At 31.6% G+C, this 22,405-nt stretch overlaps 1 protein-coding gene across 50 annotated transcripts in view; it reads right to left on the bottom strand.

Annotated features, from left to right (window-relative positions):
- Positions 1 to 22,405, bottom strand: part of RIMS2 (regulating synaptic membrane exocytosis 2) — a 526,738-nt gene that overhangs the window by 230,871 nt on the left and 273,462 nt on the right. For 27 of the 50 annotated variants that reach the window (XM_016147467.2, XM_036232962.1, XM_036232966.1 and 24 more), the window contains 4 exons: positions 20,160 to 20,207; positions 16,875 to 17,005; positions 12,807 to 12,978; positions 6,957 to 7,110 (listed from right to left, as the gene is read on the bottom strand). In XM_016147467.2, the coding sequence (XP_016002953.2) occupies positions 6,957 to 7,110; positions 12,807 to 12,978; positions 16,875 to 17,005; positions 20,160 to 20,207 (505 nt within the window). The remainder of the gene's footprint in view (positions 1 to 6,956; positions 7,111 to 12,806; positions 12,979 to 16,874; positions 17,006 to 20,159; positions 20,208 to 22,405) is intronic. The other 23 variants (XM_036232960.1, XM_036232938.1, XM_036232939.1 and 20 more) reach the window with 1 other exon arrangement.

Genomic DNA, 22,405 nt, shown 5'->3' with positions numbered 1-22,405 from the left:
TTGACTAAAATATGTGATTACAATTCAACATCCATACATTCATGATTAAAAACTTTCATCAAACTAGGAATAAAATAGACTTTCCTGAATCTCTTAGGGTAGCACATATCAAATATATTGGGGAAAAAGTTAACGTTTTTCCCGAGGAATGAAGAACAAAAGAGATGCCAACTGCTCCTCAACAATATCACTTCTACTCAGCATCTTATATAGGACCTAGTCAAAGCATTATATAAGAAAAAGCAAAGCAAAGTATAGCAGTTTAAAAGAAAAAGAAAAAACTGTCATTATTCACAGATGACATAATATTGTAAATCAAAATTTAAAATAGTGTGTGAAAAAAGTTATTAGGATTCATTCAACATAAATAATAGTTTTTATTTCTGTATACCAGAATAAATTTAAATCAAATTCCTAGTAATAGGTCTAATTTTTAAAAAGTATACATTGAAACCTATTAAAATATCATTTAGAGATACATCAGATTTATGCATTGAAATTTTCCCTACTCCAGGAAGAGACTTTACCTTTTCCCAAATTAATAAATGTAATTCAAATCAAGATCCCAGAGGATATTTGTGGAAAATCATCAATTGAGGCTCTATTTGTTTGTAAGTGCAAAACATTAAGATATTATTCTTGAACAATCTTGATGGTGAAGAACAAAGCTAGGTTAGTTACATTACCAGATATCACAATTTATTATAGAGCTAAAGTAATTAAGACAATTTGAGATTGGCTAAGAGAAAACTTGTCTAATTAAAAGGAATAGAGTTTGAAAACTTAACCATACGTATACAATGTTTTTAATAAATGTGATGGATCAACGGGTATCCATAGGATTAAGAATGAATTTTGATCCCTACCTCACGCAATATACAAAATCAATTCCAGATGAATTAATGATTTAATGAGATGAGCAAAGCACTATTCTAGAAGAAAACATAGGAACATATCATTATGATCTCCAAGAAGATAAATATATATATATATTTTTTACCGATCACACCAAAAAAGCAGTTAACACTAAAGAAAAATTGAAAACTGAAATACATTAACATTAAAAAATTCTGTTGCTAAAAAGATCCCATTAAAGGGTGGAAAGGCAAGCCCTACAGTAGAATACATATGAAATACATTTATCCTATAAAGTGTTCAAATCTATAATTTTAAGAAGAAAACACTCATAAATCAATAAAAGACAAAAAAAAGAAAAAGAAAAATAGGCAAGAAATTTAACTAAGGTCTTCATGAAAGAGAATATATAAATGGTTCTATTAACCTATGAAAAGATTATTAGAGAAATGTAAATTAAAGCCACAATGAGATAATACTGCATATATCCACATAGGTGGGTGAAAAGTACTAAAAATACCAAATATAATATAAGGATGTAGCGAAACTCAAACACTCATTCACTGCTACAAGAAGTATAAATTGGTACAGTTGTGGGAAACTGTTTAATAATATCTACTGCAACTGCATATATGCATGGCTTATTAACCATCTATTCTACCATTAGATACACCCATAACAAAAATGAAAATATGTGATTACAAAAAGGCATGTACAAGAATGTTCATAGAAGCACTCTTAAAAATAACACACATCTAAAAGCAAAGAATCAATCAACTGTATGTTTTTTAAAATTAAACAATTAAGTTCCCAAAACTAGTGGTTTTAGCTAGTTACATATTAGTCTTCTCAGAAGGCTGCTAATACACAACATTATGTCAAAACTTGTAAACAGTTTAGTTCAAACTTGAAATCCAAGATGAGCAACTTCTTTATATAGTTATTACCTCTGAATAAAGCATAAGAATTCACTTAGATAAATAGCTTTCATAACCTACGTAAACATAAGAGAACTGTTGTACATTTACAGAAACTGTATAAAGCAATGACAATAAATTACAATTATACACAACAATATTAATGAATCTCACAACCATACTGGTAAGGAAAAAAAGCCAGATGTGAAAAAGTAATACATTGTATTAAAATTCATGTCTGTGTATAAATATTCCATTTATATAAAGTTAAATAATAAGCAAAATGATTCTATGGTACTTGAAGTCAGCATACTCATTACCTTGGTAGTAGGGGAAATAATTATTGGAAGAGAGCAAGAAGGAGTTGGTGGGATGCTGCTGATGTTCTATTCCTTGACATGGGTACCACTTCCATTATATGGTTACTTTGCAAAAATTCACCGGGGTGTATATTTATGAATATACATACATACATACATACATATATATATATATGATATATATTTCTGTATGAATGCTATACTTTTGTAAAAAGTTTACTTAAAAATGTTGAGTTCTGTTTCTGAGAATGATATAGTAGTTTATATCAGACTAACTTTCCTGCCAGAAATAATTATTAATTCTGGACAAAATATTTTAATAAAAAGCTATTTAAAGATATGAAAGAATAAATGAATGTAGGCAGAATTTTGTGATATGACCCTTGAAATAAAGAAAGCATATAATTTTAACCAGTTTTTCCACTAACAGCCCTCCCAATTTGGTTCACTGTGGAGGAGTTACAGTTCAAGTAAAAATCCTTTGTCTTATAAGGCTGAGTAGCCAAAGGTCAGAATTCAGAGTTGTCAGAACAAATAGATTGTAGAGGAAATCCTGGAAAAGGGGGAGCCTGATAAACAGCAGACCCAAAAGTTACACACAACAGCCCTTCAAATCCTTGCCTGAATTGAAAATTGCAGAGGGAAAAACAAGAAACCTAGCTGAAAGCCACAGCTGAAAGGCTAAAAGAGCTGCAAGATTTCAGCAACTTCCCAAAGCACAGAATACAAAGTTCAGAGTTTTAAGTCCCATTATATTATAGGATTTTGTCCAACATCTTGGACTTTGCCTGGAAAGTCCACACATTAGAAATAATAACCACAAACCATACTAAGGACTATGCCATAGGACTATGGAAAGAACCAAATAGAACTGCCCCAACATATCTTCTATAGCCTTTAGGTGATTCTTCAGTAACCTGTCTACTAAAATAAAATAAAACATTCTTCAAAATCCAGAGTCTCTAAAATGTATTAACACAATGTCTAATACATAATTACCATTAGTAGATATGTGATCCATATTTTAAAAATATATATATTATATAATATATGTTATATTTATATATATATATAAATAGATCCACAAAAGACTAAAATGCTGGAATTAGCAGACTTCAAAATAACTATATGTAAGGATACACTCAGAAAATAGAAGGAGGTGAATTTCAGGAAGAACACAGAAACTTTAAAAAAAAATGTAAATCTTAAAATGAAAAATACAGTATACTTAATCAGATAATTCAAATTATAGTTTTCACAGAAAACTGGACACTGTAGAAGAAAATATTAGTCAGCTTAAAGACAGGTGAATAAAAATAATCAAAACTGAGGAGGAGAGAATAAAAAAGATTGAAATAAAAAGAGACTCAATAACTTATGGAACAATGTCAACGGGTCTGTATATGTACATATAACTGTCATCCAAGAAAGTTGAAATCCTGAGAAAACTTAATTTAAAACTGTCTCTTTTATCTTATATCTATCAACAGCATCGTTTTGGTTTTGTCTCAATGATTTGTTTCCATTAATTTTCTTTCGAAGACCTTGGTCATGGGCTGAATGAAAGCATAATAGGTATGATGTTTTCTATTTTAAAAATTGAAAGGTGATAATATCACATTTTACTAAATAAAGAATTAACATTTGGAAAAGTAAAGAGATGAATCTGGTTGATATGAGACAAAGAATGAAGAATAAAATTAAAGAATACTCTGATTGAACTTGTATAGTTCAAATTTGATGAGAATAATTAATATCAGTTATCAAATTTATAAATAACTTCTGCCATGCTAAAAAGTAAGATTTTTGCCTTAATACACTATACAACTTTAACTGAAAACAGTAAAGAATATACAACAATAAAAACTTAAACATCAAAATATACTTTCCAAAACAATCCTTTTATGTAACAGGAAAGTAATGAAAAATGTGACTCACCAATTAATCAAAAATAAAATTATATGAGTATGGCAGATAGTTCACCACCTAAAAAAGCAACCTCACTTCTCTTTAATGTATTTTAATTATCTGAACTCATAGCTGCAGTCTTCCTTATACATTTTCACAAATGCTTAATCACTTTTTGAAATATGCACTGTCCCTCCCATTCTTTGGTAATGTCAAAATAATAACATCTGGGATGGAAATATGCAACAGTAGCCTGAGGAAAATGTTGCAGGAAATGTTACTTCTTCATTAAAACTTTAACTTCTTATAACCTAATTTCTTTCTGACTTTTGAGCAATAAACATTTCTACAGATGTTTAAATATGTACAACTTCCTTCTTTTGCCACATGCAGAAATAATAGTATAAGAAGTCATCTATTTCAAACATTTTACTAACTCCTTTATGTGGGAAATCATTCAAAGTTTATAATCATAGTTATTTGCATTCCCATTTCAAAAGATTTTTAAAGAAATTTTAAGCTAACTACACGATACATAAAACAATATTTTTAGAATGATTATAGAGTATTTCCTCATATATTAATAAAATGATAAATTAATGTCCATGTATATGAAGTTCTGCTTTGAATCATTTGAATCTATAAATTTAAAATAGGAAATCATGAGTAGAAAGAAGAGAATTCCACTATTATCACTTATTCATTTTAAATATCAGTAAATATCCATGTACACTCAACAAACTCATTGACTCAGAGTGACATTAATAGCCTCAGAGATTAAATTACCAAAATATCTTATTATGTGGATATAGAGAATAAAAGAGAATTACATATTTTAATAACTATTCATGCATCTATACATCGAATTTATTAATCACCATAATCTTTGCCAATATAGATGTACTTGTAAATAAATAAAATATTTATTATCTCTATGAAGAAAAATCCTAAAGGAGCTTCCTGTCATCAGTGAATCTTTAAAATAATTAGTATATTTATTTATCCATACCCTAACCGAACCTGCCATTGAAGAGCCAATGGTAATATCCTTAACTTTTTGACTATTTCTAAGCGTTACTTCCTAATCTTCATTTCTTTTATGCATGTGTATATGTTTTTACCCACCTTCAGGCCTACACATTGCTAATAAATTATGGTAGCATTTTAGGTGTAAAATACAAAATGCAGCTAAATGTTCAATATTTGAGAACTAATTTTATTATAAGTTGGTAGTGACTAGACTGAAGTGGTACAAAATGAAGCTATTATATTATTCATGAGTAAATTTAATATCATTAATTATTAGTAACAAAAGAATCATTCTGAGGACAAAAAATATTAAAAGATGCAAAACTGATTAATGACATGAAAATCTAAGATACATACAGCTAACTAGAAAATAATCTATTCTTACTGTCCCTCACATACACTATTCTTAATTATCTAGAGAGAAAAAATAATAAAAATCGTTGACCTAAGATTCAGATGTTGAAAGTTGTCGAACCCAGTCCTATTGAAGTAATAAGTGAAGTAAATGGAGAAAAGGGCAATCCTGTAAGAAAGACCAATGTTGGCTAGCATTAGTAGCCTATAAACTTAAACTATAAAATCAGTACATAATAGAGAATTGTATGAGTAGATTACAGTCACCAAAAAGAGTACATATTCTAAAATTAATATACATAAAATTCATGGTAATGTAATTATTAAATTATTACAACAAATGATGTTGTAATAGCAATTGCGGATAAGAGTGGTTGGGTGTTTAATCTGTGAGGAGACTGAAAAAAGGGAGTACTGTAGAATTAGTGTTCAATTAACACCATTCGAGTATGAAAGACTATATCTAACAAAAATAAAATTCCAGTCATTAGTGAGGATGTTTTAAAAAGGAGGTAAAATAATCCTCTAGGATTTCCTAGGACCTATCCTTTCCTCTAATTCTCTATTCATCTAACAGCCTTCTGATATATCATTTAGTCCTGTATGAAGTGGGAAGGGTGTGATCCATATAAACGGTTATTTGTTCAGTTGCCAGGTATACCTCCCATGATTGAAAAATGGCATGGAATTCAGGCTTATAATTTACACTTCTAAAATCTGGTTAATGTCGATCAGTTTTTTATTAATTGACAAAAATGTTACTAAACCTGGAACATGCTAACCCCATGAAGATAAAATTATCCTATGAATATTATCCAAAGCGGCAAGCATCCACCTCATTTTTCAGTAATAGATTTATCAGGAACAAAAATCTTCAGTTGTAAAAGCACAAGCCCACAATTTTTAATTAGAAAAACTTTCTGAGTTTCCTTTAAGATTCTCTGGATTGATCTAATTCTACTCTATGATTTGGACTAGGTTAGAATGCAAACACTGATAATAATAATAATAATAATAATGACAACAATAATAACATCAGTTTATATTCCTGAGATTAACTCTTATTACCACCTTGTAACATAAGCATTATCATTTCAATTTTCTAAATGAGGAAACAGGTGACTGATTTTAAGTCATATAGTTCTTAAGTGAGGGAACCAAAATTTAAATTCAGATTTGTCTGAGCAATATTCATGGTGATGGTTTCAACCACTACATTATACTAGCTATCTTACATATTCATCAAATATTAGGTAAAATGAAGGTAGAAATCACAAATTCAAGTACCTACAACTGTATGATCAAATCCTACTGTATTAGCTATCTCATTTCTATATTTAAGATTCTAAGAGCTAAAATTAAAACCTAACTGTGTTTCATTTGGGATTATTCTGTAATGAGTAAATACTTAAGTATCAGCTCATGTTAGTGTATCAAACACTAAAGTTTCAATAATAGCTATGAAAACACTAAGAGATACCTATTAATACCTATAACGGCATCTTCGAATTCTATGATATATATCATTCAAAATAATTCAATAAAGACATAAAAAACTTTACTGAAAACTTACTTTGCAACCTCCGTGTTGGGCTTTCTCCATGAAGCTGTCGTCGTGGCATGTATGGAGAAGGATGTGGAAGTGGCAATGAAGAAACATCATGGGTCTGAAGTTTGTACCAATGTGGCTCGTCATCTAATAATGCTGTTTCTAATTCAATTAAAATCTATAAAACCAAGAGACAAAGAACTGTTAGATACTAATAATACAGAAATTCTCTTAAATGATCTCATAACTTTTATAATAATGATAATAATATTGTTAGATCAAAAGCAAGGTCATGCTGCAAAATTTTTCATGTTTTGACAATAACAAAAGATAAGTATTTATAACTTTGTTTTTTGTTTTGTTTTGTTTTGTTTTGCTTTTAGGCGAGGCAACTCTTGGTTGACCTCACGGATTGCAAGGACCTTGTCAGCTTTACAATCTTTTATTTTTTATTTTTTACACCTATAACCCCTGGTCCTAGGTGGTCTCCCATCCAACTACTAGCAAAGCCCAACCCTGCTTAGCTTCCGAGATCAGATGTGATTGGACTTGTTCAGGGTAGCAGTTCCTAGACCTTATAATTCTTACTGATATAAGTTTTAAACATCTAAGACATTTATTTTGTAGACCCTTGAGTACCTACCACTAGAGGGTATTAAATTTGCTATCAGAGCAATAATACTTATTATTGAAAGTTTGTAGTATTAATATATGTATATCATTTTGTAATTTCAGAAAAGGCATTTTCATTTTCATTCACTAACTTAACCTTTACAAAACTCTAAATGGGGAGAGTAAAACAAATTAGAAGTGCCTAATGTGTGTTAAAAATCGTGTCATATGTTATCTTAATTTTCATTTAAAAAACTATCAGTTTGTTCTTATCATTCAGCTGTTATAGATGAGGATATCAAGGCTAAAAAAGATTAAAAGAACTTGTCTAAGCTCATAGCTGGCACATCAAAGAGTGGTAACATAAATCAAAGTCTTACTTAAAACTATGCATTCATGCTGCAAAAAACTAAAACTTAGAAAAAATAAATTTTTAAAATGAACCATATGATATAGATTTCATAATATGAATATTTAATAAATTTACAAAAGAAATTGGTCCATAGAAATAAATGACACTGTTTATTTTCTTTTAGCATCATGTACAAATATGACAGTGTTTGTACTTAGGTACATGAGAACTGCTCTATAATGATAAATCACTATTTAGCTATGGGACATAAAGAAGCAAAACAGCTAAGTTCTTTCATTCTTCCTATTTTACCTAGTCATTTTCAAAATTACAGACATTGTATTCCAAATGTTTATATACACACACACATGCGCACACACACTTATATAATCCTCATACTAATTCTGAGTAGCATACTTCTAATACTTCCACTTTGTTGAAGAGGAAACTGAGGCACAAACAGATTTAATAACTTGCTTAAGGACACAAGCTAAGAAACAGTAGGCTTTGCTCCTAATGACTGAATTACTGTTCTTCTTAACTGCTTTGCCATCTTCCATTCCTTAGCCACCAACATTTAGTTAAATATTTTTATAAATTGTTTTTCCCATGAGGTTACCATTTAATTTACTCAGAGAAACCAACACATTGAAAAACTCCGAAAGCATAACTTAGTGTGTTAATAGCTAAAAAACTGCATCTCATTTTACTCCTCTCCAATTCATTCCCCACATTATACTAAAAATATTTTTCTCCAATACAAATGCAATAAAGCATTTGTATTGGAGATTCCCCTTAGAATCTAACACTGGTTCACGTTATCCGCAGGATAAAAACCAAATTTTCTAATGTGACCTATTAATGGACATAATCTAATGTCAGTTTAACTGTCAAGTCTCATTTCTTACTATTTGTCTTTCTGATTTCAATGCAGTTGTCTAAAACCCCCTCGAGTCTAGTGTCCTGTTATTCCTTCTACAGGAATTTCTCACCTCTTGACTTTTGGCTAAATTCTATTTTCTCTGTGGAGCCTTCCCTGGACCACTCCCCCTCTTCTAAACAGCAAGAATGTACTCTTGCATTACCTTGTAACACCATCTACATACTATATTATAATTGCCTTTTCACTCATCTGTATTCCCAGTGAATTATAAATTCCTTGAAGTAACATGCCTTATTTACCTTTGAAACCTCAGTATTTAGCATATTACAGGTATGTTACAGGGCTTAAAAAATAATCCATGAATAAATTATTACACTACTAGTAGTTATAGCTGGTTCAGTAAACTAAAATGATATACATACTATAAAACACAGCAATATATTTGTGGAATACAAATCAATCTCTTATCAGTACTGAGATTTCTACAACAGGAATAAACATGTAAAAACTGTCATAGAGTACTTAGAACCATTGTTTTTTATGACATCAATAAGTTTTGTCTTAAAGCAGTAGCTAAATTCATTCTGTTAAGGAATTTATATTTACTTTTTTAGATATTCAAAATATAAATTTTTGAGGTGGGACTTCCGGTCAAGATAGTGGGGTAGCTAAAAGCTGGGTTGCCTTCTCTCATGACCACATCAAACTGACAACTAAACTACAGAAAAATCATCATTGAGAATCACCTGAAGTCCAGCTGAACAGAAGTCTGATAACTAAGGACACACAGAAGAAGCGGCCTCGAGACTGGTAGGTGGGGCAGAGACGTGGAACAGGCTGCAACCACACCTGTGTGGGGAGGTTAAACATCAGGAGGAATATCTTGGTCATGGAAGTTCCTCCACAGGTGTGAGGGGTCCTAGCTCCATACTAGGTTCCCCAGTCCAGGATTGTAGTAACAGGAAGAGAACTTCCCACAACTTCTGTCTGTGAAAACCAGTCGAGATCATGGCCGAGTGAGACAAATGGCTATTGGGGTCCCAGGAATTTCTCTCAATGGGCCTATGCAGGACTTACACGCTAACAGACTCACTCGCTCTGAGCTCCAGCACTGGGGCAGCAGCTTGAAAGGTGCCAGGGACATACAGGGAGGAAATAAATTGTCTGGCTTTAGAGCTAATGTGGAGGGGTGGCTTTGGCCCATACAGAAGTGCTGGCAGAATCCACTGTTTCTTGTTGAGCCCTCTCACTGCCCAGAGTGTAGACACAGGTGATGGACACGTCTAGGTCTCCCACAACCTGGCTAACAAGGTCATTCTGCTCTCGTGATTCCCTGAGAATCCCATTACACCCAATTTGTAGGCCCAGCCAAGCCTCTTCCAGTGCCTTTTCCATACAAATGGCCTGTCTTGACTCATGCTATGGGCTTTCCTAAAATCTCTCAAAGGTTCACAAAACCTAGACAAGCAGCATCTGGCCCTGGCATGCCCCATACCTCTTGCTGAGCAGCCCCAAGCCCAGCACAAGCAGCAGCCAGTCTCACTTCACAACTTGGCCTCTCAAGGCACTGCCAAGCCCAGCACAGGTGATGGCCATCTGCAAATTGCTTGGTGGCTCATGTTAAGTGGTCCTGAGCAGGGTACAGGCTGTGACTGAACCAGGTTTGCATCGGGGCCCTTCCCAAAAGCCTTCAAGGCTGGCATGCCCAGTGGCTAGTTTTTGTCTAAGCTAAAAAATCACTCAGCAGCTTCCATGGACAACACATTCAAAGGGCAGACTAGGAAGGCACCACAATCCAGCTAAAGCATATCCTGCCATGTAGGGTCAGCCTTTGCACAATAGCTCCTCCACTGTAATCATGGCCAGTCCTCACCAACAATCAGCCTGAGAGTCGATCCTGTCCACTGATGTGCAAATAGCAACCAAGACTCAACTACAACAGAAAGGCACATACAATCCATACAAGGGACACACCTGAAGTACATGGTGACCAGCGAAACTGTGCTTCTGGACCCTACCTACTACATAGGGCCACTCTACTAAGACTGGGGGACCTTGTAGCTCTACGTAAGACATAGAAACAGACACAAAATGGGGAGACAAAGAATCATGTTTTAAATGAAAGAACAGAACAAAGCTCCAGAAAAAGAACTGAACAAAATGGAAACAAGCAATCTACCAGAGGCAGAGTTCAAAATACTGGTTATAAGGATGCCCATTGAACTTAGGGGAAAGAGTTGATGAACTCCATGAGAACTTTAATGAAAAGACAGAATTCAAGCAAACGAACAAAAAAAACCCCATAAAATGGAGACAAAACATTTTAAAAAGTCAGAAATGAAGAATATAGTAACTGAAATGAAGGCATCAACAGATTAGATGAAGCAGAGGATTCAATCAGCAATTTAGAAGATAAGGTAGCAGAAAACACCCCATCAGAACAAGAAAAAAGAATCCAAAAATGTAAGGCGAGTTTAAGGGGCCTCTGGGACAACATCAAGCATACTAACATTCGCATCATAGGGTTACAGGAGGAGAGGAGAGCAAGCAAGAAATTGAAACGCTATTTGAAGAAATAACAATGGAAAACCTGGTGAAGGAAAGAGATACACAAAACCAAAAAGAAGAGTCCCAAACGAGATGAACCCAAAGAGGCTCGTACTAAGACCTATCATAATTAAAATGCCAAAGGTTAAAGACAGAGACAATCTTAAAAGCAGCAAGAGAAAAGTAGTTAGTTACCTACAAGGAACTCCCATAAGACTGCCAGCTTATTTCTCAACGGAAACTTTGCAGGCCAGAGGAATTGGCATGAAGTATTCAAAATGATGAAAAGCAAGGACCTATAACCAAGATTATTCTACCTAGCAAAACTATCATTCAGAATTGTAGGACAGATAAAGAGCTCCCCAGACAAGATAAAACTAAAAGAGATTATCAACACCAAGCCATCATTACAAGAAAATTAGGGGAGTTTCAAGAAAAGGATAAAAAATATGAATAATAAAATAGCAATAACTACATATGTATCAACAAATTACCTAAAATGTAAAAGTATTAAGTGCTCCAACATAAAGACAGGGTGGCTAAATGGATAAGAAAACAAGACACTTACATGTGTTGCCTATAAGAGACTCACTTCGGATCAAAAGTGAGACACGGACTGGAAGTAAAGGTACAGAAAAAGATATTTCATGAAAATGGAAATGAAAAGAAAAATCCAGGGTAGCAATACTTATGCCAAACAAATAGATTTTACAACAAAGGCTATAACAAGAGACAAAGAAGGACTTAGTAATCCCACTTCTGGGTATTTATCTGAAGAAACTGAAAACACTATTTGGAAGGGACATGTTCATCCATATGTTCACTGTGGCATTATTTACAATAGTCAAGTTATAGAGGTTTCCTGAGTATCCATCAGTGGATGAAGGGATGAAGAAGAGGTCAAACACACACACACACGCGCGCGCGCGCGCGAATATTACTCAGCTATAAAAAAGAATGAAATTTTGCCCTCTGAATCAACATGGATGAACCTAGAGGGTATTGTGCTCATTGGAGTAAATCGGAGAGAGACAAACACCATATGATTTCACTTAATGTAGAATTTAAAGAACAAAATAAACAAAATAGAAACAAACTCATAGATACAGAGAATATTGTGATGGTTGCCATATGAGAAGAGGTTTGAGGGTGAGTGAAAAAGGGGAAGGGATTAAGAAGTACAAATTGGTAATTACAAAACAGTCATGATGATGTAAAGTATAGCATATGGAATAATATAGTCAATAATATTGTAATAACTATGTATGGTGTCAGATAGGTACTATATTTATCTGGGTGATCACTTTGTAAGTTAGATAAATATCAAATCACTACGTTGTACACCTGAAACTAATATAATACATCAACTGTAATTGAAAAATTTTTTATTATTAAAAATATAAATTTTTACTGACAGTCATATAAATAAATGTATTCAGGATGATCATGTAGAGTTAAGTTTTAAAATAATACCAGATACCTCTCCTAAGAATTCACTTTCCTCTTCTCGAACTCGTGCTTGATCCCAAAGAGTAATCTCCAACATTCGTTCCCGAAATTCTCTTCGGTGGACTGGAGAGTAAATGAATGTTTGGTTCCATTTGGGTTCCAATGTTTTCTTTACAGTTTTAGTTCTTCTCTTGTTTTTATCACTATAAATTAAAAAAGTGTGTATAAACTTATATAACCCTTTAAGTTTTGCCATAAAAATTATTAGTGTAAAATTTCTCAGGCAAGAAGTTTTGCCACCAATTTTTCATACGTTACACATATATAATCTTTAAAACTGCCTTTAAAATCTATAATGTGCATAATTATATCTCATGATAAGTATGACTTAATAATAGCAATATTTCAAGAATCTGAAAATTTCCCATGATAATGTCTTTCTTAAAATCTAAATAAAACCAGACTATAGAATCTTATTTCTAAATTTTTAAATATACTGTGCTATTCAAAGCCTTCCAAATGCTAATAACTAGTATCATTACATATACTATTCACTTAAACTACAAAACTCTTATTGTGCAACAAAAGACCTAATAAATTTGGAACTATATGTTTAGCTAATGAGCAATTGTTATTGCATTCTATCAAGTTACTTTCTTACATATAAGAAATACATACTTGCCTATTTGACATTTATCAAGTCTGTAAAAACATTATAAAAATTATTTCTAAGTGAGGTAGTCACTAAATGTTAGGTGGAAACGGAAGACACCCATCCTGATAGATGGAAGGAAGTTCCACCTCAGCAGCCTCCATACTTTTGTTAATTGCCTATATCTATCAAGCGAATGTTTTTAATTATGCATCCCATTATATACACATGTATTTATGAATTATATATGCATATATTACTACTCGGTTGTACTAATACATCATATACATAGATAAATAGCCAAAAAAGAAACTAAAATAATGAGATAAAAATAAAAAAAATTCAAATATTTCTTCTTTAACGACATTAGATGATCTTACTCATCCCCTGGGTACATACGTTCTTTTTGTATGTACTTAAGTATATACTTTAGCTTATTAGGATCAATGACTGAATAGAAATAAAGAAAATCATCAAGGATAGAAATGCTAAGCTATCTAGAGAGCCTGCTTAAAGTAAGTGGACAACGAACTCCATGTAGAACCATTTTAACTGTTACAAATTGTCACAGCACAATTTAAGAATGTTGGGATAAAAAGCAAGGAGAACTAAGAGGACATAGAGCATCTTTAAATTGGGGTGGCTAGGCAACTTCTCTTAGGTGAATGTAGGGCTTAATGTTTAATGCAAGAACATATGTTTCCAGAACACATATATTTAATGGGGGCAGAAAGCCAACTTAAATTAATGTACCTTTATTAATTTTTAAGCCATTGGAAAGAAAATAACTTTGGAAACCCAAAGAATTTATCTCTATTCAAATTTGTGAAAAAGAAGTATTATAAATAAAAATAATTAAATAATAGAAATAACAACAAGGACTATAACACGATTTTTCTCTCAGTCCTTCTCTTCTTCTAAAATTTTAACAAATGTTTATAATGATCTACTTATATCCCATCCATTAAAGAATGAATTATGACACACTGTGAAGACAAAGTCCTTTCCATAAAGGCTAGAAAGAAAGTATAAGGAGTCTTGCTGTCTGATTCAAGAGCAGTTTATGCTGCAATATGAAAGGGAACAGAATAAGCCTTGACTTCCTCTTAAGCAGTGAAAAAAGTTCTCAGACAAGAATGACTATTTTAAAGGGATTTCTGCACTGGATAGAAGGAAAACTAGATAATCTTGGAAGTTCCTCAAAAACTCACCATATATGATGACAATTTAATAAGGCAATTTATTGTGCATGAAAGGACCAATGCATGGAAAGAACCTGAAAAATTGTCTTCAGAAGTTAAAAAATAATGGGTTTTTCTAGAAGCTTAATGAAGGCCTTCTACATAAGAGAATGCTGTATAAGTCAAACACTGAAAAGTTGTTAAAAATAATTAAAAACTAAGATCAATAAACACGCTATAGATATTTTTTAAATAGTTGCTAACTATAGTAAAATAGATCTCTAACACTATCATTAAACTGTTAAGAATGTAGTTAATATTTTTAAAAAATAAAATCTAACCTAAAGATTTTCCTATTTTTATGTTACCAATACTTTTAGTTTCCATTTAGTTTAACTTAGTAACAGAATGGAAAAACTTGTTTTAATTCAAAATGTAAGAAAGAAAAAATATTTTAACTGGTAGCCAGCTTTACTTCAAGATATAAAAAAATGCTCACCTGTTGTTTTAGAGTACATAGTACACTGTAGACAATAATGTTTCGAATAGCATAATTGACATACTGACATTCTAGAATAAATCTCTTCTACGTAGCCTCCTTTGCCCCTTCAGAAATCCTTATCAATAAATGGCATCAATTATTTTCTATGTTCACTTGTTCACGTAGTTTTCCTCCCAAAAATTTGTCAAGAAAAATGAAACAATTCATACCCAAACCATAAACAATCCTTTATTCAAGTGTAAACACTTGTGTCAATCAAAAAAAAAATAGTTAAAATGATAATGTAGCTGTTTCTGTTAACCAGATAATTCTTTTCTTCACCAATAAACTACAAACCTGCCTAAATATTCCTGTTAAGTGACAAAGAAATTCAACTGAAAAATTATCATAGAAGAAAATATTTAATTGTTTCACATTCTTTGGTGTTGAGAAATGAAAAAAAATACTATATCTGAAATATAAGTAAGTGATTAAGGGGACCTTCTCTTCCATTTTAGCTTTATCTGCTCTGAAAGTTGGGAGGATATGGAAAATAGAATAAACACATACAAAAACAGTCAATCAAGATCAAGAAGTAAATTCAATAATTTGAGAGGCTTTATCATCTTAAAAAGTATTTTTCTTCAACGTTTTGAGTAAGTAGAAACTTGGTATGTGTGTGCATAAAAGCATAGATGGGAATGCAGCATTTTCTGCAGTTTTTTATGATGGCATTCTACGGATGTTTACACTAGGAAACCATGTGTGCTCTAAAAAACCAAGTGACTTGGCCTCCAGAATGTCAGGGTAATATGGCTGTGGCATCTGTCAACCAGCTGAAGTTTAAGTTAGATTTAATAGCTCTAGTCATGGATGATCTCTTCCTCCCTTGAAGTTCAAAGTGTTTCCTGTCCAAAAGACAACCTAAGTTGTTATAAAACAACTATCTTCAAGTAAACTTTATAAGAAAAATTTATATAGCAAACGATTTCTGATAACTTTAGATGTTGTGCCACTTTGACATATTTTCTGAGAAATTTTTTCTATAACTTTCACTTTAAAACATATCAAACATAATTTAAGGCTTTGGTTAACTGTCTACTTCTTTCCTTTCATCTTTTACTTTGCCTCAATTGTTCTTCAGATGATAGTCTGGCACTAAACTCAAACTGGAAGACTTTGAACTTGAACTCAGTAAATAAGGGTTCAAAAGTATGTAAACTTATTTAAGATCACATTGGTGCCCAGCCACTTCCAACCTGAGAAAATGAACAGACCAGGAGAACACTCTCTCCTAAAGCCAGGGATACAGAATAGCTGGGGAAAGGGTAACGGGTGTCATTACTTCTTTCTTTTTGCATGATATTTATTGAATAATCTCTTATTTTTTTATATGTCTGAAACTGAGGGTGATTAGATAAATTTCTAATAAACTGTTTCTGCAATCCTAATTTCTCTATTTAAATCAGGGTAGAGCAATATTTATGTTGATTAGCAAGGATACAAAACAAATTATACTTGAAGAAGCTGATTCTGACCCAGAGGTAAATTTCCTTAATGATATGGGGTGATGAAATAAAAAGCACAGAGATAAGTTTTTTTAAAAATCTCAAAGTATTTACTGTCATTATTTTGATTTCTAAGAATCATTAGGCGTTCATTAAACTTCATAAGCATCTGACTGGTATGATATATAAAAATAAATAACACAGAATCAAAACATCCACTGGTATTAACGTTTCTCACTTATTTTCAACAACATTTATTTTTATTTCATATTCCTACCTTCTGTCTGGAAGAAAGTAAATTTTAACATAAGGGTTCCTTGGCCTCCCATCGTCCCTGGAAGGGAGATCCTTTGCTCCCAAAATTGTAACTATTAATTGGTGACCAACCTTGTCAAACCATAGTTTTATCTGAAAAGCAAAAATATTCATTTATCAGCTTAAACATTTACTATCTTAGCATAATGTTTACATTCCCAATCTTTGCCCCATTTCCATACACTAATATTAGCACAGAATATATATTTCACTTAGGAAATTGTGCTTAAAATTAAAGGATATGCTTTAATAACTTCAATGAATAGAAAATTAATTCAATATTTTGGTTTGATTGATAAATCACTTGGACTTTTTTATACTAATTTGATTGCTGATTAACAAGCACGTAATAATTACACTATCATAAGTAAGAACTTTATATACAATGATTGCTGCCTATCTTCATGCAAGAATCACTGTAGTTCATTTTGGCTCTGCTACAATAGTGAGTTCAGAATAAATGGTCAAAATGAATTGAATAGATAGTAACTTGTTCATATGGCATTCACAGGGAATTTTTAAGCCAATGTTTTATGCTATTCCTCAGTAAAAGACATCTCAAAGATTTTAAGCAATGGGGAATTACTAATAGCTTTAGTCAATAGACTCTAAGTTTGTATTTAAAACTATAACAAATTCATCTTTTTAAGTTTTTCTTACATAGACATAAAGTCTCTGTGATAAGAATGCATCATCCTTAGAATAAAAGTATATTTGATAATTTGAGATGAGGAAATGTGAATAATTTCCCTATGCTATAATTAGAGATTGGAATTTCACATCCACCTGCTGAATTCATTTGATTTAACAATTGTCACCTCCTACACACATACCTCACACTCCTACACCTAGCTAGCTGATTCTACCATGTCAAGATCTATGATAGCTGTGGCTCTGACTCACATTTTGGTTCAGAACTCAGCATATCCCTCTGACTACTATCTTGAAACTAAACTGAATATAAAATTTGGAATTTGGGAAAAAATATATTTATGTAATATGTATTTTTATGGTTTATATATTTTACAGTATATGTATGTGCATGTATGGTAATTATTTAATTTTTCCATTGATTTGCACGTACAACGTTTGTAGCAGTTTAAAAGAATTTAAATATACATCTCATGTCTGTCATTCTTCTCCAAAGCAGACAGCCAGGTCTGGGTCAGGCTCTAGTACATATAAACTTATTTATATATAAAATACTGGTAGTTCACTTCCAATTCTAACATGACTTTGTTGAATCCTTCACTTTGCATCTTAGAGAATGAGAAGCTGAACCTTTAACATCTGAATGGAAAAAAAGTTCAAATGTTTGTTTGCCTAACGATATTAGCACATAGATACAGAGGAGGATAAGAGACTGAACTACTCTGGCAAAAGACCTGAAGGGGAGAAAAATGTACGAAATACAAGAGTGTCTTGTATATGAGATGAAACAGAGATGCCGTCAGACAGCATCATGGTTCCTCTAAACTGTGTGACCAACACCAGATTAATTTCTTATATTTTCTATTGTCTATAGAAAATAAAAAGCTATGGTTTTATTTTTCCATGATATTAAAATCCTTCTCTGAGGATCATGACATGAATATTATGACACCTCAAAGAGAAAAAAAGATTCTGAGAAGCTAAAAATTTTTCCAATAAATTCTACACTTAAAAGACGAAGAAGCCGTAATTACCATTATTAGATTAAGCTCAATTATTAGAGCAAAGTATTGATCTCTGTAAGTTTTTTGTTTTTGAAGAATTGAGACTAAGCACTTGTTTCATCTCTGCAGGTAATATTTTTGTTCCTTTGAAATCACTACAACCAAACATTTGAGATATACATTTCAAATGTTTGATAAAAAAGTATTCTTTTTAGATTTTCTTATGCCATGGAAAACCAAAAATATCACTTACTAATAACATTCATTTTTTATACAAACAGATATTAGGCATGTGGCTTTCATATTTTATAATACTTAACTGCTTATTAAATTACATTTTACAAATATATAAATGTTAAGATAATATAGATATGAAATGGGCACATTTTAATTCGACTGATTTTTCTATCAAAATCAAACTTTTTAATAAACTTTCTTAAGCTGGGCATTTGATCAATAGCCCTAATTTTCATTTTATAGTACAGGACATGCATTGAAGTTTTTAATAGATATCCAGTTCACATTATCAAAATGTAATCATTTTATTAGTTAGAATATTTTATCACATTTCTAAATTCTTTATCTGTGCTTTTTAAATGAATGATTAATATATCCGCTGATTCCCCAAAACATAACAGCTGTATTTTCACAATTCTGCATATAACATAGTTCTTACTTTACTTCAATTTTACTAATGAAAATCTTGGTATAAGTTTAATTATTTTAACATAATTATCATTCTAGCTTTACCTTGTAACCATTTTTAAATTTCCTAAGCAGAAACTGAGCAGCACAAGTAAATGTTTTATGTTACATAATATTAACTAGAACCATTTTAATTTTTAAAATTTAAACTAAATTAGTATCATTCAAAACCAACAATGACAAAAAAAAACATGCAGCGAAGCAAGGAAAGCATAATACTACTTAGAAAAACTATATGACATTACTTTATCATATAAGGGTTTGCTAATGAAAAGAGGCAAACAACTTGTACCCAAGTATTACAGTAAAATTAAATGGAATGACAATTATAAAATGTAAACAAAATGAACCCAACGCATTTTATTTGGATTGTGATTTTTAAAAGTAATATACTTTCTAAAAGTTGAACCTTAAAATGCATAAAATTAATGTTTAGGTAAGGTACAAATTTATTTGCCAATTCTCCTCAAGGAGTTATTGCTTGGAAAATGCAAGAGAATGTAGATGTCAAGTGATATAATGAATGATTTAAAGAGACAGCAGCCTTGTGTAGTAAATAAAAAATATCAACAGTATAAAATTAGCTATTACTTTCAATGTTACATGTATATAAGCAGAATCTACATTAAATGCCACTCTGAAACCTATGAGTTTTGGTATTCAGTTCATCATATAAAATTGCTAACTAAGATTGTCTCTTTAAATTTTTATTGTAGTTTAATCCCCATGCAGAATTTTACAAGCTAGCTCATAAAATGGTTTAAAAGTCAATTATATGGCTTGGAGCAACATACCAAAAAAAGTTTCCCTACTACGCATTTTCCAAAAACATACAAATAAGGGTTAAAACACAACTTTAGTTTCTATCAGGCAGACAAGGCCTTTACCTGAACCCTAGGAACAAAAGGCGTTGTTCTTCTACTAAGGCTTTGGCTCTGGTAAGCAAAATTAAAGAAAAAAGCAATAAAACAAAACCAAAAGGACAACACGCTGGAACTAAAAGACCAAAAGTAAAAACAAACACATACAACTATCCCTTAAATACAACTTTTCCATGATAATATGTATCAAAATTAAGTAATTTAATGTAAAGAATAAATTAATTTTGCCAAAACACTAAAATAGATAAAAACTATATAAAATCTCATAAATTTATATCATATTTTTAAATGTAATCAACATGACAGGAATTAAGACCGAATGTAAAATATCATATCCGGGCTCATATGATCTGAAAGAATGAGTGTAAACATAAACCAAGAGCCAAGAAACTTCAGGTTTCACCTTTAAATGCACTACATAGAAAAAAAATCACAGTCCAAAAAAAAGTTAGATGAAAATGCATTATAAAATTATTAGTGAAAACACATCCATAGAAATAATTGTGTAACTTCTCCAAAATGACATATCTAAACAAGTCTAAAAAACATTAGCCAAATTGGCTTTAGCATTTAAAAGAATAAACACTGTAAGATAAAAGTATGCTGGAATGCACTATACTGATTAGTTAATTTATATTTTAAGAATCTATACGAGATTCTAGTATTTAAATACCATTTTCAGACATTTATTTTAACTACTCTCAATAACAGTTTATTGCTAATCATACCTATCAATGACAATATTTCATTTCTTTTTATTTATACAGTTTTTTATATTTTTCCAAATCTTTAATAGCAGTTTATTGCTTCCAACAACATAAGGAGGTAGTTACCATTATCTACAATTTTTAGATAAAGAAACAGAACCACTCCCTAAAAATAGACTAGAAGCTCAAACACAAAGCAAGAAGATAGAAAGAGACCAGTCCTGATTAAATCACTATTTCACATCCTTAAAGTCACATTTCTTTTCTCTTCTGATTTATTTTGTTTTCATTTGAAATAGTTTCCAAAAGACACCACAATAATCAGAATTGTGTGCCTTTATTAAGGCATGTCAACAGTTAAATCAAACAAAATCAGATGCATATCTCTGGGTTGGGAATGGATTTCAAGGCATTTAATTTTGTTCCTATCCACCAAAATTCCATTCCATTCCTTACATTTCTCATGGATGTTTCTTGTCTAATTCAAAGAGCTGTAAATACTTAATGGCTTCAAACTTTTCCACTGCTATATGGAAACAGTTAATAGGTACTAGGAAGACTGTTGCCCAATTCAACTATTATCTGACACTTTTTTAGACATGAATCTAAAACCCAAAGGAAAGGAAAGCAGACCTTAAAAGCAGAATGTCATTCAATCATGAGTCATCTTTCTATCCAAAAACCAAGGCAGTCTCAAATATAAGCTGTCTTTCTTTTGTGAGGAGACATTTCCAAAGAAAGAAAGAAATGTTTAGAAATGGAGTGTGTCACTGATATCTGTCTGCATAACCCCAGGTATATAATTCTCTAGCAAATGGGGAAGGGATGTATGAAATTCATAGAGATTAACTAGGCATGTTAAAGGAAGGCACTAATAAAACACTTCTCTTAGAAATGCATTTTATATACCTTGCCTTCTCACCTGTTTTAGACCAAAAATATCAAGATGATGGAAGTAAATATTAATTCGTAAACTAAAATATTTACTTTAAAAAAGAATAGTACTTCGAAATAGATTAATCCTTCCAGGCAAATATTTTTGACCTTCTAATGTGTTATCAAAGAAGCAACTCACAGATTTCTGAAATCAATTGTCTATAATCTAGCAATTTAAACCTAATCATCAATCATAAGTTTGTACATTAAACTTGGCTACAAAGCATGTTTATTAGTTTTTTAATTGCGGTGAAATTCAAATAACATACAATAAACCATTTTAAACTGTACAATTAAATGGCATTTAGTGCCTTCACAATGCTGTACAACCACCACCTCCTTCTAGCTTCAAAATTTTTTCATCATCCCAGAAGAATACCCTGTACCTACTAATAATCAACTCTCCATCCCCCCATCACCCCGACTCCTGGCAACTACTAAACAGCTTTCTGTCTCTATGGATTCTGGATATCTCATAAAGGAACGGTTAAGTATTATGTATCTCATTGCAATTTGTAATTAATATTATTTCATTTTTTAAGCATGGAAATATATGATATCTATAACAATTTAGCCTCATCCAAATGAAGAATATGAATTTGTAAATCT

Source organism: Rousettus aegyptiacus, unplaced genomic scaffold (genome assembly GCF_014176215.1).
Source record: "Rousettus aegyptiacus isolate mRouAeg1 unplaced genomic scaffold, mRouAeg1.p scaffold_m13_p_15, whole genome shotgun sequence".
In the NCBI taxonomy this organism is placed as follows: domain Eukaryota; kingdom Metazoa; phylum Chordata; class Mammalia; order Chiroptera; family Pteropodidae; genus Rousettus; species Rousettus aegyptiacus.
This window is presented reverse-complemented; position numbering and strand designations above follow the sequence as displayed.